The sequence below is a fragment of the Phodopus roborovskii genome, unplaced genomic scaffold (assembly GCF_943737965.1).
Source record: "Phodopus roborovskii unplaced genomic scaffold, PHOROB, whole genome shotgun sequence".
In the NCBI taxonomy this organism is placed as follows: Eukaryota; Metazoa; Chordata; class Mammalia; order Rodentia; family Cricetidae; genus Phodopus; species Phodopus roborovskii.
In genome coordinates, this window is record NW_026126611.1 from 10,975,215 (window position 1) to 10,988,326 (window position 13,112).

A 13,112-nucleotide genomic window follows, 5' to 3' on the forward strand; every position below is an offset into this window, starting at 1 on the left:
CAGCTAAGCACGAACCTGAGCAAGACAGCAAGCAGAAGTCCTCCATGGGCTCTGCTTCAAGGTCTGCCTTAGTTCCCGCCATGGCTTCCTTCAGTGATGGATTGCATGATCTTTATCAAGTCCTGGTTGTTAAACAGTCACCTTTGCCTTCAGGAAGGTTCTATTGAGTAACTAGTATATTGTAATCTGTTTTTATTTATTTATTTTTTTAATGCCTCTGAACCTTGCAATGGAGTGCTTTCTCTTTAGGTTGGTCAAGAACATTAGAGCCAACCCTGTAGCCCATCTTAGGAGCAAAGATGTGTTCACAGACGTGGAGATTTCTTCATACTACTCTGCCTTTCCGTGGGATTTGCTAACTATTGATTTACCACTTTTTATTGCATAGAACTCCATAGCATTTTGAATACAATGGAATATCAAGAAGTGACACTCAGAAGACATCATCAAGCGTCCATCTGACTTACCCTCTGATTCAGAAAGGCTGACCTGAGAACTAAGAACTCACAATGACCTTATGCAAACATGTCCTCATCAGCTGGAGCCGGGCAGCCTGCTCAAACATCTGTAACGTTCAGCACCAGGAGCTAAGAAATGAAGTCACTATCTCATTTGAGGGACTGATCCCCTAAAGGGCAAATCCTCAGAGGAACAAGAATCAAAATGGCTGAGGACCCCCTCTAGGATTGATTTTTTTTTTTTTTTTTTACGACTAGTGTCAAACGTTCCCGTTTTCAAGACACAAGTGAGCGTGTGGGTTGCATGAACCTTCAGGTGTCTCACTTCCATCTGTCATTTTAAGTGAGTACTTCCCTGGACAGGCACCCCATTGGAAAGGCATCATATGGGCGCGTGACTGGCTTATTTTATCTTTTCCTAAGGAGAAGAGAGCTCACACTATATTCCAAAAATGGAGACACGGCATTCTAGAATCGAGTGTTTAAAAATATGCCTAAAGATCCATTAGTTTGATTGTGGAACCATACGAGCAGCTCAGTGGGTTATCAAGAACAAGAAGGGTGGGATAGAGGAGGAGGAGAAGGGGAAATGGGCAGAGGAAAAGGAATGAGAAAAGAAGAAAGAAAAGAAGAGGAGACAAAGTTTGGAGGAGGCCATGCTGAGGGAAATATGGCTAGAGAGCAAGAGGAAAGATCCTCAGGAGAAAAAAAGAAAGAAAGAAAACCTATTTTTAAAAATATTAGTTAATATGGTGATTTAGAAATTATTTGAAGAATCAAAAGATCCCCATATGATTATATCTATAGGTAGATAGACAGAGATACATAGGTTAGATAGATAAGTTGATAGATGATAGATAAATAGATAAATAGGAGATAGATAGAGACAGATGTGCAGACAGACAAAGTCAGCGTCATGTGAAACTCTTACGTTTAAACGCTGTCATGCCATTCTCCTATGGTTAAAGCAGGGGCGGTAGCAGGGAAACCTATGCACTCTTGACCTTCCTTGCTTTTTTGTCCCCCACCCTTGGGTAACTTTGAGACCCCCATTGCAAGAACTTGACTTCAGCAGAATGAGGGGTAAAAGCCACCAGTCTCCAAAAACTGACAAGACAAGCCATAGAGAGAGGAAAATATTTGCAAAAGACACATCCAATAAAGCACTATTGTCCACAATATGTAAAAAGCTGCCCAAATTCAACAATAAAGAAAAACCACCTGATTTCTCAATTATGCACAATCTTAAGACAAGAAACTGAGTGAGGTTCTCTCACTGAACCTGCAGCACAATATCCCATAATATCTCATGAGTCCCAGTGACCCTCTTGGACCTCATTCCCAGGGTTAGAATTACAAATGCTCACACCTTGTGTGTGGGTACTGGAGATCAGTTTGAGTCTTAAAGCGATTTACCAAATGAAACATTTCCCCAGCCCCAGTAAAAGCAAAAACTCAGAGAAGAAAAATATACACTAATCACATTTTAATTGTTGGGAAACAGACTGCAAGAGGTTGAAGTCCAGGAGTCTACAAATGCAAGGGCTAGGGGTATTCCAGAAAGGTAAATAATTGCCACAGCCTGAGATGCCAGCATCCAAATCTGCCTCACTGCGGCTCAGCACTCGGATGTTACATGAAGAATTTCTTAGCTCTAAGGCTTCCAAGAAACTAGAAATAATTGCTGATGGACTTACTTCCTCGGACATATGAGATCGCTAATAGTTTTAATTGTGAAAAACATTAGGTGCAATTTAGGCACAATTCTGCTTTTCAAAACAGGCCAGAGGATGGTGTGGCAAAAAGTAATTGATGTGATTGGGCATCTTCTATGAGTCTCTTTTTGAAACAGAGTCTCTCTATTATATAGTTCTGTCTGTCCCGAAACTCACTATGGAGATCAGGTTGGCCTCGAACTCATAGAGATCTGTCTGCCTTTGCCTCCCCCATGCTGGAACTAAAGGTGTGTGCAATCACCTGCCAGCTGCTATGAGTCTCTTTAACTAGATACTTTTACCAAAAGTTCACAGTGTTACCAAATGTTAACAATGATTACTTCCACGTGATGAAATTGTGACGGTCTGAGAGACTGTCTTTCTTGCTGTCTTTTCTGCATTTTCTAAGTTCCAAGCATTGGGTACCCAGCAAAGAATGAAAATGCTATTAAAAAGACAAAAAGTGCCTCTTATTCCTATTATTTCACAGACTGTGTCAATACCTGAGTTGCTGAGTGGGAAATACACCTGGCGAATGGCTCCTTCAAAGAATACAGAAATTGTCAAGGAGACATTACTCATTACTTTTCTCATAATATTTCCATCATCTCTAAGGTGGTTCATATTTCTGAGGCTCTCTAAGGCTGTGGTTTCAGCAGGAAATGAAGCTAACCAATTTGTCACTGAAAATTTATCTGGTGGTTTTCTTAGCTGGAAAGAATCCTGAGACGTCACCAATAATCTCAGCTGCATAGCTAAGTATAATAATAGATGCCTTCAAAACCCAACAGTACATGGTTCTCAGAGCGCATGCAGAGGCGAACGGCACACAGCACCACAGTTTCTCTAGAAGGTTGTATGTATTTTGCTTTCAGAGGCCGTAGAGGCTCGACTAATTCAGTCATTCACATTGCCATCCCAGCAGGAAGGACCAGAGCTTCGCTGTCACGAGGAGAAGAATTTTGACGTTTTCTGGGTATCACGCTTCACTGTCATCCATGCTAATTCTAAAGAAAACAGAGTTCCCTCCTGACACTTGTCCCTTCAGAGCATGCCTACTTCCATCTGCAGAGAATGGAGAAGCACCAGCTCTGGCTTTAGCAGAGATGGGTATGGCTGGATTGAAGGTAAAGTCATGGATCGAATTGTTTCTTCCAAGCTCATTAATGAACAGGAAATGGAATGTTCATCCCAGGAAGCTCCAGAACCAAGTGCTAGTAACATCACTGGAAGTTTGTTTCTCTGACTCCAAATGAGTATAATTTACACGATGTGTGTGCGGTTCTTCGGTTACTTGCCTTGCTTTTTGAAAATGATACCTTTTTAAAACTCGGTGGTAGAATGTAAGACTTAAGAGAGCCTGCCATACAGACCTGCTGTTTGCTTACAAGGGTGGTTGGTTGTCATGTCTGTGCACAATGCAAAACTAGACAGCCCCTGCTTGCAACATAAAGTCCGATTCTGATAGAAGGTAGCTTTTAAAGGAGGTGTTTATGTGATAGTGTATGTAGAGTCCTTGACTTTGGGTTTTTAAAGAGTGCCAGCAGGGGCTGGGCAGGAGGAAGGTAGCATCTCCATAGGCATTCCAGAAACTTTCATCCACTTGCCTCATGGTTCATGGGGCACAATGGCTTGTGTATATGGAAGGACCATCACAGTGATTGGTGAAGAGTGATCTGGGGATGTGTGTGGACAGGGGGACACTATGTATCAATAACTTTACAAATGGCCATTCCCTCTTTCTCACCGCAAACGTACTTCTACTAAAAGGTGTAAACTAAAGATTGAAATTGGATAGCACTTCATTAAAAGTACAAAATAAGCATCGCTTATAACATCAGAAAAGAAAAAAAAATGCTTTTACTTGCTCAAAAAAGTGCAAATTGTTTGAATGCATCATGAACAATTAGATGTGAATTTAAAGCCTGCTTTCCATATGGTTGTTGGTCACAAGCCACAAGGCAACTCTTTCAGGTTGACTTTTTATACCCCTTGTAGCTTTCCACGGTGAGGGTTGCACATTGCTCTTTCTGGGGCTCTTGAAGCTACACTCCTGAGAACCACTTGGAGTTGCTCTACCAGGGACACTGAACAGCAGCTGTGACCTATAATGAATTTCTGCCGTGACCTCATAACTCCTGCATTCAGCACACTTGAATATCCAGCACAATATATTTACCCCCAGAATCTGCTGCTGACACAGACAATGCCTAGACCTATTTGAACCATAGTGGTTGTGGCCACAGATGGCATTATCAGGGTTTACAATCCCAGTTATCCAGGCTATCAAGGCGTGCGTGGTGCCTAGGGTTAAGCCTCTGAAACCAATGTGCTCTTGTAGTTGAGTTTCTCTCGAACTTCTTTGCACCATCTAACTGGTTAGCACAGTCTCATCTAAGCCCTACACAGCTCTTCCACAAGTGCTAAGTTGTGTGCACATAAGTTTTGTTCCCTTCACCATTTCCCTAGCCAGGCCTTAGCCAGATAGTTCTACTTTACTTGACTTTATTTCTAATTTTCACTACAAACTACAGTGATACTCAATATAGAAACAGGTTTTGGTCACTATACAAGCATGTGGGAAGGGGCTGGAGAGATGACTTAGCAGATAAGAACAAGTATACGCTTGCAGAGGACCTGAGTTTGGTCCCGAGCACCCATGTGAGACAACCCCTTACTACCTGTAAGTCCAGATCCATGAGGTCTGATGCCCTCTTCTGGATTTCACAGGTACTACACACACATGCATAATCTCACACACACAGAGAGATAATCAAAAATAAAAGTAAAATAAAAATTTTAATAATTAGAAATTCCATGACAGTTTTGGCATTGAGAAATCTCCAGCAAATAATCTAGCCAATCATTTTTTTAACGTCTGCCTTTCATTACAGTCTTAGGGCTTAGGCCCAATGCACTGAAGTTCTTTTAATAGTATAAAAACAAGGCTAGCCTTTTCTCTTACGTAACCTTCACAACTGTCTAGCCTACCAGTTGTAATTCTTCTTAAAACAGCCATAATGCTCCCATTACTGTATCCAAGGCCCTCTCTGTTGGTCTTTTGTTACAGTTATAGAAATAAAAGCTGGTTCCCAAGGTAAGGGACCGCGTGGGAGAGCATAGCAGGTTCCATAGCAGGCGAGGGTGACCAGGGCGGGAGGGATTAACACGCCAGGCAGATAGAGCTTGAATGAGGAGTTTATTTAGAAAGGGGAGTGAGGGGGAGGGGAAGAGACATAGAGAACCTGAACAGAAGAGGAGAGAGAGAGGGGAGAGAGAGGGGAGAGAGAAGAAGAAGGGGTAGCTGGTGGTCAACCGAAAGCAGGTGAGAGAGAGAGAGAGCGTAAATGGGCAGGGGTCTGACTTTTAAAGGGTCCTTCACACCTGCCTGCAGACTAGTACTCATGGAACCCTGGGCTGACCAGGGCACACTGCCTGAGTGCATTCTGTCAGGGGACAGGGGCAGGCCAGCGTAATGCCTGAATCGTTACACTCTCCACTTGGTTTTTTTTTCTTTTTTTTAAATTTCTCCCATGCTCTGTTCCTAACGTTGCCCTAGCGCTGTTCCCATACTTTCAGTAACTGCTTGTTAACAGCCATACTTGTTGGTACCAAGTATCTGTCAGTCCGTCAGTGTGTGTTTTTGTTGTTAACAACCTACGGTGATCTGGGTAAACTACAAACACAAAAGGTCTGTTTCAGCTCAGGGCTCTGGTCTGAGGGTGAGGGGTTATAGGTAGGGGGGTCTTCATGCTGGCAGGACCCAAAGTAGTGCCTGGCACCAGATAGCCCTTCCTTTGTATAAAGCCACCTGTCAATTATAGGGATTCCCGGGAATCTTTCAAAAGTTTCGTCTGTGTATATATTCAAGTTAATACCTCCCCTCTCGTCACCTCCTAATGGGATTAAATTTAACCATGTCACATTCAAGCCCAGAACCCTCTGTGTTTTCCTTTGTAGGCTGTAGGCACTTAGCCTGGTGTGACCATTATTCTTGATTGTCGACTTGATTAGGTTTGTAATTGTCATGGGAACATAACTCTAGGTTTATCTATAAGGATCTATAAGGAAGTTAAAAGCCTGTTTAACTGCAGATGGGAGAGCTTCCCTGAGTCTTAGTAGGGCTATCTCATAGGCTGGAGTCTGAGACCGAATTTAAAGAGGACAGCAGGCTGAGCACCCGCATCCACCCACCTGATGACATTCCTTCCCTGTCACCACGGACTGCACCCTTGAACGGTGAGCCAGCATAAACCCTGGCTCCCTTCTGCCAAGTATCTGTCACAACAATGAGAAAATTAAGCCATACACTTGGCTCTCCCACTTCTCAGAAGCTCCAAGAGACCTCTGAGACATGATGTGGGATCTGAACCGCCAACCTCCGTCCTGTGCACAGTCTAGTGGAAAGGGCATGTTCATTGTGTGAACGGGCCTTCGCTGCAAATGGCAGGGATTCAGCAGGTCTCGGCTGTTCCCTCAGCAATCTACTCTGTCATAATGGCTACTGTTATTATTTCTTCTGTTAAGAAGAACAAAGCCATTCCTTTTATAAAGACACAAGGGAAGGGGTTTTGCATTTGCACGCTGTGGAAAAAACACACTAGTATTCACCTGTGCTTATATGCAAGGAAGGAGCCGAGTAAGATCTGATATGGACGTTATTTCAGTAGCCATGACATTTCTGAGGCCTTAGGCTCACTGGGTACTAGCGTACCCACTGCAGTCAGGGAAATAGCTCGCCAGAGGTCTCCATCCCTCAGGTAAGCAGCGGAGTCCATTCCCTGAATCCCAGACCTTCCTAAAGACAAAGCTCGGGTCACAGCACACTTGTAGGAAGCCATGCCACCAAAGAGGTTTAAGGCTGTATCAGACATTGTCACAATAGAAAGAAAGGCTCCAAAAGTTGAGTGGATGTGGCTGCTTGCAGATTTCAGTCAGAGGGGCCGACGATAAACCATAAAGTGCCATTCATCTCCAAATAATGACAGTAAGCACTCTGTGGAGAAGATGCTTGGCATCACAAAAAAAGCCAAGCGATAGTAGAAGGGAATCTTCTCTGATGTGACAACTGTGGCATCCCTAATAATGTGTCCATTTGCTATTCCCCAGGCCTGTTCTTGTCAGAAACTTTCAACTGCAGAGAGTTAATGAGACCTTGATGTTTAAAGTAAATATGGTTTGTTTTAAAAATGTTCTTTTTATCCAAATATAGAGCCTCTCTAAATCATTGTTTTATTCCTAAAAAAAATCTAAATGCTTCCGAGTGGTGGTCTAATAATACTGAGTACAAGTAACTCCAGAACGGGGTGGGGGTGGGGGTGGGGCGGGGGAAGAGTCAGTCTCCGTTGATGGAAACTTGTTATAATTCATCATGAAATAAATGTTTCTCTAACAAGAATGGGGCCACTGGCGAATGCAGCCAAGACAAGCAGGATTGCGTCAGCTTTGGCCGCATGTGCTTTTCATGAGAGCGCCGTGAAAATAAGACATGTGTTTGCTAATAAGGCAGCTGCCACGCTTTTAAAATGTATGTGTGACATGTGTGCTCTTCAAACTTGCCTCGATTCCCTAACTGAACGGACACCAAGGTTACCCTGCTTAGAAACTTTGCCATTTGCTTTCTAGACCTCTCTTTTCTCACTTAGAGTTGTAGTTTTGTCTGTGGGCTTTAGTTCTTATTCCTTTTTTTTTTTAATTATTATTCCATCCACTGAAAGACAAATGTCATTGGAAGTTGAGTTTGGGATCAAGGGTATCATATTTCAACAGCATGAGATACTCCAGGAGCAACCAGAAACCCTGCTGGTGGTGATGGACTGAGGCTTTCTGGGTAGCCGGAATTGGCCTGCAGGACAGGAGGAAAGAGGGCGTCTAGAGCAAGACAGACAGCATAGAGGTGAAACCAGGAACTGGAGGCGTTATCTGGGATCCACTGGATAAGTTAGCAGAGCCTGAAATGAGACTGGAGATGAGAAAGGCTCTCTGGAATACAATATACAGAACTGTAGGGGTGCATGTGCGCATGCGTGGGTGTGTGTAAGAGGCAGCTCTGAAAATGATAGGCAAAATAAGTAAGTCGAATGCTAAACTGCACACACGTGAGAGATGACCGATGTCTACACACAAAGCTTCAATACATGAATTTCCCGAGGCTTGGAAAACAGTGACAGGGGAGCATTCTGCCTGGAAGTGGATTTGGAAGGGGCATGAGGCTGAGAAGAAAGTAAATTAGTAAGTGATACGCAATGATTCTGCAGCTTTGCCCCTGTGGTCTGTCAACAGAAGGTCAGACCCAAGTGATCAAGGCCATCCTAACATGTTTCTGCACCATTTATGCAGTGTAATTTACCAAGGCTCCTGGTGGTTACTGCAGTCTCGGTTACTATTAGCCTCGAGTCTCTCCACTTTTAGGGTGCCTTCCTGGAAGACACTAAACTAAGATACTTCATTATGAAAGCCAGAGGTTTATTCAGCTGAGGCCAGGTTCTCGTCCTTGACAATGATAGCTTTCCCTACATGGGCTCCACCAACTGCACCCTCCATGTGTCCATCATTTCCTCCATCCTCAGTAACCCATGGTGCCGAGATAGTCCACAGGGAGGCAGGTACTTCAGAGTGGGAGGGAGAGCCCAGCCAGATGATCTTCCAGTCTATCCCCCGGCAATGTTCAGCAAATACGCTTCTATTAAAGGGTTGAACGAGTCCATGTCTGTTGCCAATACATGGCTCCAAGACCACAAGAAACACAAAATGAACAATAAACCATTCTTAGGGAAATTGGGAAATACACATACAAAGAAACAGAGAATAATTCGTAATTCTGCCTAGAGAGAGAGAGAGAGAGAGAGAGAGAGAGAGAGAGAGAGAGAGAGAGAGAAACACAAAATCAGAACATTTGTTTGGGTGTGTCTGTCATGAAGACCTCAGCAAGACTGTTACAAATATAGAATTTACGGAAGAAATGAATGAAATAAGGCTAGACCATGTGTTCCTCGGAAGCCAAGCAGTCAGGAGAAGGAAGACTCACTATGGAGCTGGGTCTGGAGGCAGTGGGCGTGTCTGAATGATCATGAAGGAAAACTGACATCACACTGGACAATAATAGTACAGCCAGGCCCGCAGCAAGCTTCTCAACCTCCCGCTGTGGCTGGAGCGGCTTTTCCTCTCGCTTCTGGTCCTCAGGCCCCTGCCCTGAGCAGCCCTCTTCCTACTCTGTCCAGCTAGTTCTCAGAAAGCCATGAAGCTGTTATTGATTTTGTTGCTAAGGCCTGTCTGGATTGGCCAAGACTACCTCTCTCCCTCTGTGTGGGATCCGTGTTTGCTCTAAGGATGATTCTGAGCTTTTGTAATCGAATAATAATTTGTTCTGACTAACTCAGGAATTGAGTTAAACATCTTCTAAACAGCTGTGAGGGCATCTTCTGTGGAAATTCTGGCCTTTGGAATCCTCTTGTGGCTTCTAGAAAGACATTCTGAACAGGCCCTCAAAACCGTCCTTCATTTCTCCTAATTTTGCCTCCAAATCAAAGCAGTTGTGAACAGGGTGTCTGCACAAAAGACGAGCTTCCTCCCTCCCAAACCCCAAGGCTTAGCCAGGGATGGGCAGGCATTTCCTAATCATGTTCCCTGCACCACAGCCTGTATGGCCTCTGCCAGGGGTTCCTGGAGTCACAACCACTTTGTCATTAGCCTCATTATAGGTCCAGAGTTGTCCCAATTCAAAGTCGTGAGTTGTTTAAGGTTTTAGAAACATCTGGAACTCCTACAACTGTATGCATGTCTGGGGGTGGGGATGGTAATTGATGGTAGTAACCTTCCTGAGGCAGATTTCTCTTCCTTCCTTCTTTCCTTCCTTCCTTCCTTCCTTCCTTCCTTCCTTCCTTCCTTCCTTCCTTTTATTTTTTTCCACTTTGAAAAGGCTTCCCAGTACTGGCCCGTTATGTCTCAGAGTCTCATCCTCCATGGCTTTGCTTTTCCAGGAACAATAGCAGACACTAGGAACTGTGCAAGGCAGGGACCCATCTTTCTAGAACACAGTTCATTTTGTGGTGAGAAGAGTGGTTTTGCCTGTAAGGGCTGGGCAGCTGCTTCTGCTTTGTTCCAGGTCTCCTGAGCCAGCAGTACTGTCCTTGATGGCAAAGGCAAGCTGCTACCCATTACCTCACAGAAAACGATAACGGTCAATTCTGCAGTAGACAGGGCCATTTATTTCCAAAACCGTGCCCCACCCTTTAAGAGCAAGCGTGCATTATAGAGCTTCTGAGACAGAGGGCAGGAACAAAGACAGGAGGGAATGGGAGGCTTGCTTAGTGTCCCAGAGACTCAGCTGGGACCCCAATTCTGAAGTACAGTGTGAGACTCCATAGTCAGTCTTCAATAAAGGATTTCCGGTGACACCTTAAAAATTTTGGGTTATAAAACCTCCGAGTCCACAAATCTTGTGTTTCCTCTTTCATTTTTGCAATAATATTAAAAAATACATCCACACCATCGTAAGAACAGAAACAACAAAACTTCAGGAAAAAAAAAAAAAAAGGTACACGGGTACGTGGGAAATAGTTTTCATGACCACAAGTATCCACTGTGCTGCTCATTCTACAGCTTACTTCCTGTGTCGGAGGCATTCTTTTCTAATTAGAGTGGGAATACCAAAAACAAACAAAACAAAAAAAAAAAAACAACAAAAGTTTCCAACACTTGCTCAGCATGCTGTCCCTGAAGTTAACAGATTGCCCATACGTAGGCTGTCCACACATGCCAGCCCCCCACTGAAGAAGGAGACGGATCGGGACCTGGCGCCGTGCAGGCGAGTGGCTCTACTCCCAGAACCGTCATCCAATAAAGAGCCATTGTGGGATCTGGACCCTTCAACGAGTAGGACAAGCGACTCAAATGAAAAGACACAATGCTCATGAGTGGGGCTAGAAACTTGAATGCTGGGTAATCACTTCCTGAGTGGCCATCGAGTCACATTATTTTTTCATGGAACTTCACTCCATAATTCAGTCCTTGCCTAGTGTAATAGTACCAATTTCTGTCTCTCGGTTGATAAGTGAGGATGATTGCCATGATAACGTGATTAAGGAATATGGGTGTCTAGCATTGGTGGAGAACCCGAGTGGAAAATTGTCGGGGAAGATGAGAAGGGTCTGGGTCCTGGGGAGGAGACAGACGTTGCGCAAAGACAGTGGACTCGCTCTGGGTAGGATCATGCTGTGACCCTGCACTTCATAAATCCAAGACCAGGTATGCCGGGTGAGGGACTAAGTCAGGCTAGGGGCTTGAGAACAGATGTGATTTCTATGAGAGGGTGACATTAAGATACAACTAAGTGGACCTACAGGACAAAGGTCCCTGGTTAAGGCCATCTACATGGTACTCAGAGGGGTGGGGAAGGGTAAACAGGGTTAGTTCAGGCTGAGCCACGATTTCTGTTGGGGTGACCTGCGGTGACTCCCCATGTCCAACAGGCAACCTCACTGGAGAGAAGAAAAAAGAAAAGGAAAGGGAAAGACGAGGGAGAGGAGAGGGGACGGGAGGGAAGGGGAGGGGAGGGGAGGGGGAAGGGAGGGGAGGGGAGGGGAGTGAAGGGGCTAGCCTGGCTTCCTCAGCAGAATCCTGCATAGGGACAATAGCCACTTCTCCTAACCAAGTGCACTTTCGGGAGCTCTATCTACAACATTCCATAGTCCTCCATTTGAGGATTGTTTTGTTTATTTTTTTTTTTCTAAATCTTTAAGCCAAGCATATCTTTAATCAGTTTTAGCCAGAAACATTTTCTGTCTCCAATAACTTGTCTTTCATTAGTATTTTGACAACATCATTTTTCTTATTAGTGCTAGGCATCGAACCCAGGCCTCGAGCATGCTAACCGCACATTCCACAATTGAGCTGTGCATCCAGGGCATATGCCATAACCTAGAAGGACCGTCCCTTAATCTAGTTCCACTTTAACATGTATCTCTATCTATAGATACACAAATATTTTCCCCACACTGTAATTGATCAACATGGTCTCAGAGTGATGACAGGTTATTTGAAACGCGTGTCATCTCTTTCGATGTATAACATCATACTTTACACTGATTGAATTGAATCGAGTTGAAAAAAAATTACAAGTAAATATTTCTCCCAGAAACCCAGCATTAAATTCTGTCATGTAGCAACTCACCAGAATTAAGCAAAATGATAGATTTGAGGCACACAAACTCCTCTCCCTGCAGGTTCATCATGCGGAACCGAGTTGATGTAGCCAGCAACATGTCAAAGATCTCCACCATGCCCTCTACACATTTACCCTGATTCCTACAAAAACAAATTTTAAAAAGCATTAAAGCACGGAAAAATCTTCCACAAATCATAAAAATCCCCCAGCTCTCAAATCAGTAGTGGCCACCAGCAGCCTACTTCCTTTCAGCACAAGTGAACATTCACTTAGTCTGAGATGGCAAGACAGAAAAATGTTATCCATCAATAAAATCTTGACATTATTACAAGAGTTCTGGTGTTCGGTGGTCAAACCTGCTGTCATAAATGTGGAGTGCTCAAAGATGCTTATGGTTTGGGTGTGACTGTGGACCTGCTGTTAGTTCTAGACATTGCATGATTACAGGGTTGAAGAAAGACCATGCATTCTAAGGTGTGTCTGGCTTCCGTTAATATACGGTATCGTCCTAATCTGTCTTGAGACGTTTGAGGACCAGGAAATCTATATATAGCAGGTAATGACTGTGTGGTTGGGCTGAGGTCACTGGTGCTACATGAGATGGCAATGAAATGCATGATTGGATATGCCTTAACACAGAAGGGGCACAGAGTAGTGTGCTGGACTTGAGGAGGACACAGGGAATACATTTGTGAGGGTTGGGGACTGTTGTCCAATTACATGTGTTCTATATCACTCAGGGTAAGATGGAGTTTTATCTTGTATCGATCTCAG

The 13,112-nt window shown here is 44.1% G+C and overlaps 1 protein-coding gene across 2 annotated transcripts in view; it reads right to left on the minus strand.

Annotated features, from left to right (window-relative positions):
- Positions 1-13,112, minus strand: part of Esr1 (estrogen receptor 1) — a 313,180-nt gene that overhangs the window by 13,630 nt on the left and 286,438 nt on the right. For both annotated transcript variants that reach the window (XM_051206066.1, XM_051206068.1), the window contains exon 7: positions 12,345-12,478. In XM_051206066.1, the coding sequence (XP_051062023.1) occupies positions 12,345-12,478 (134 nt within the window). The remainder of the gene's footprint in view (positions 1-12,344; positions 12,479-13,112) is intronic.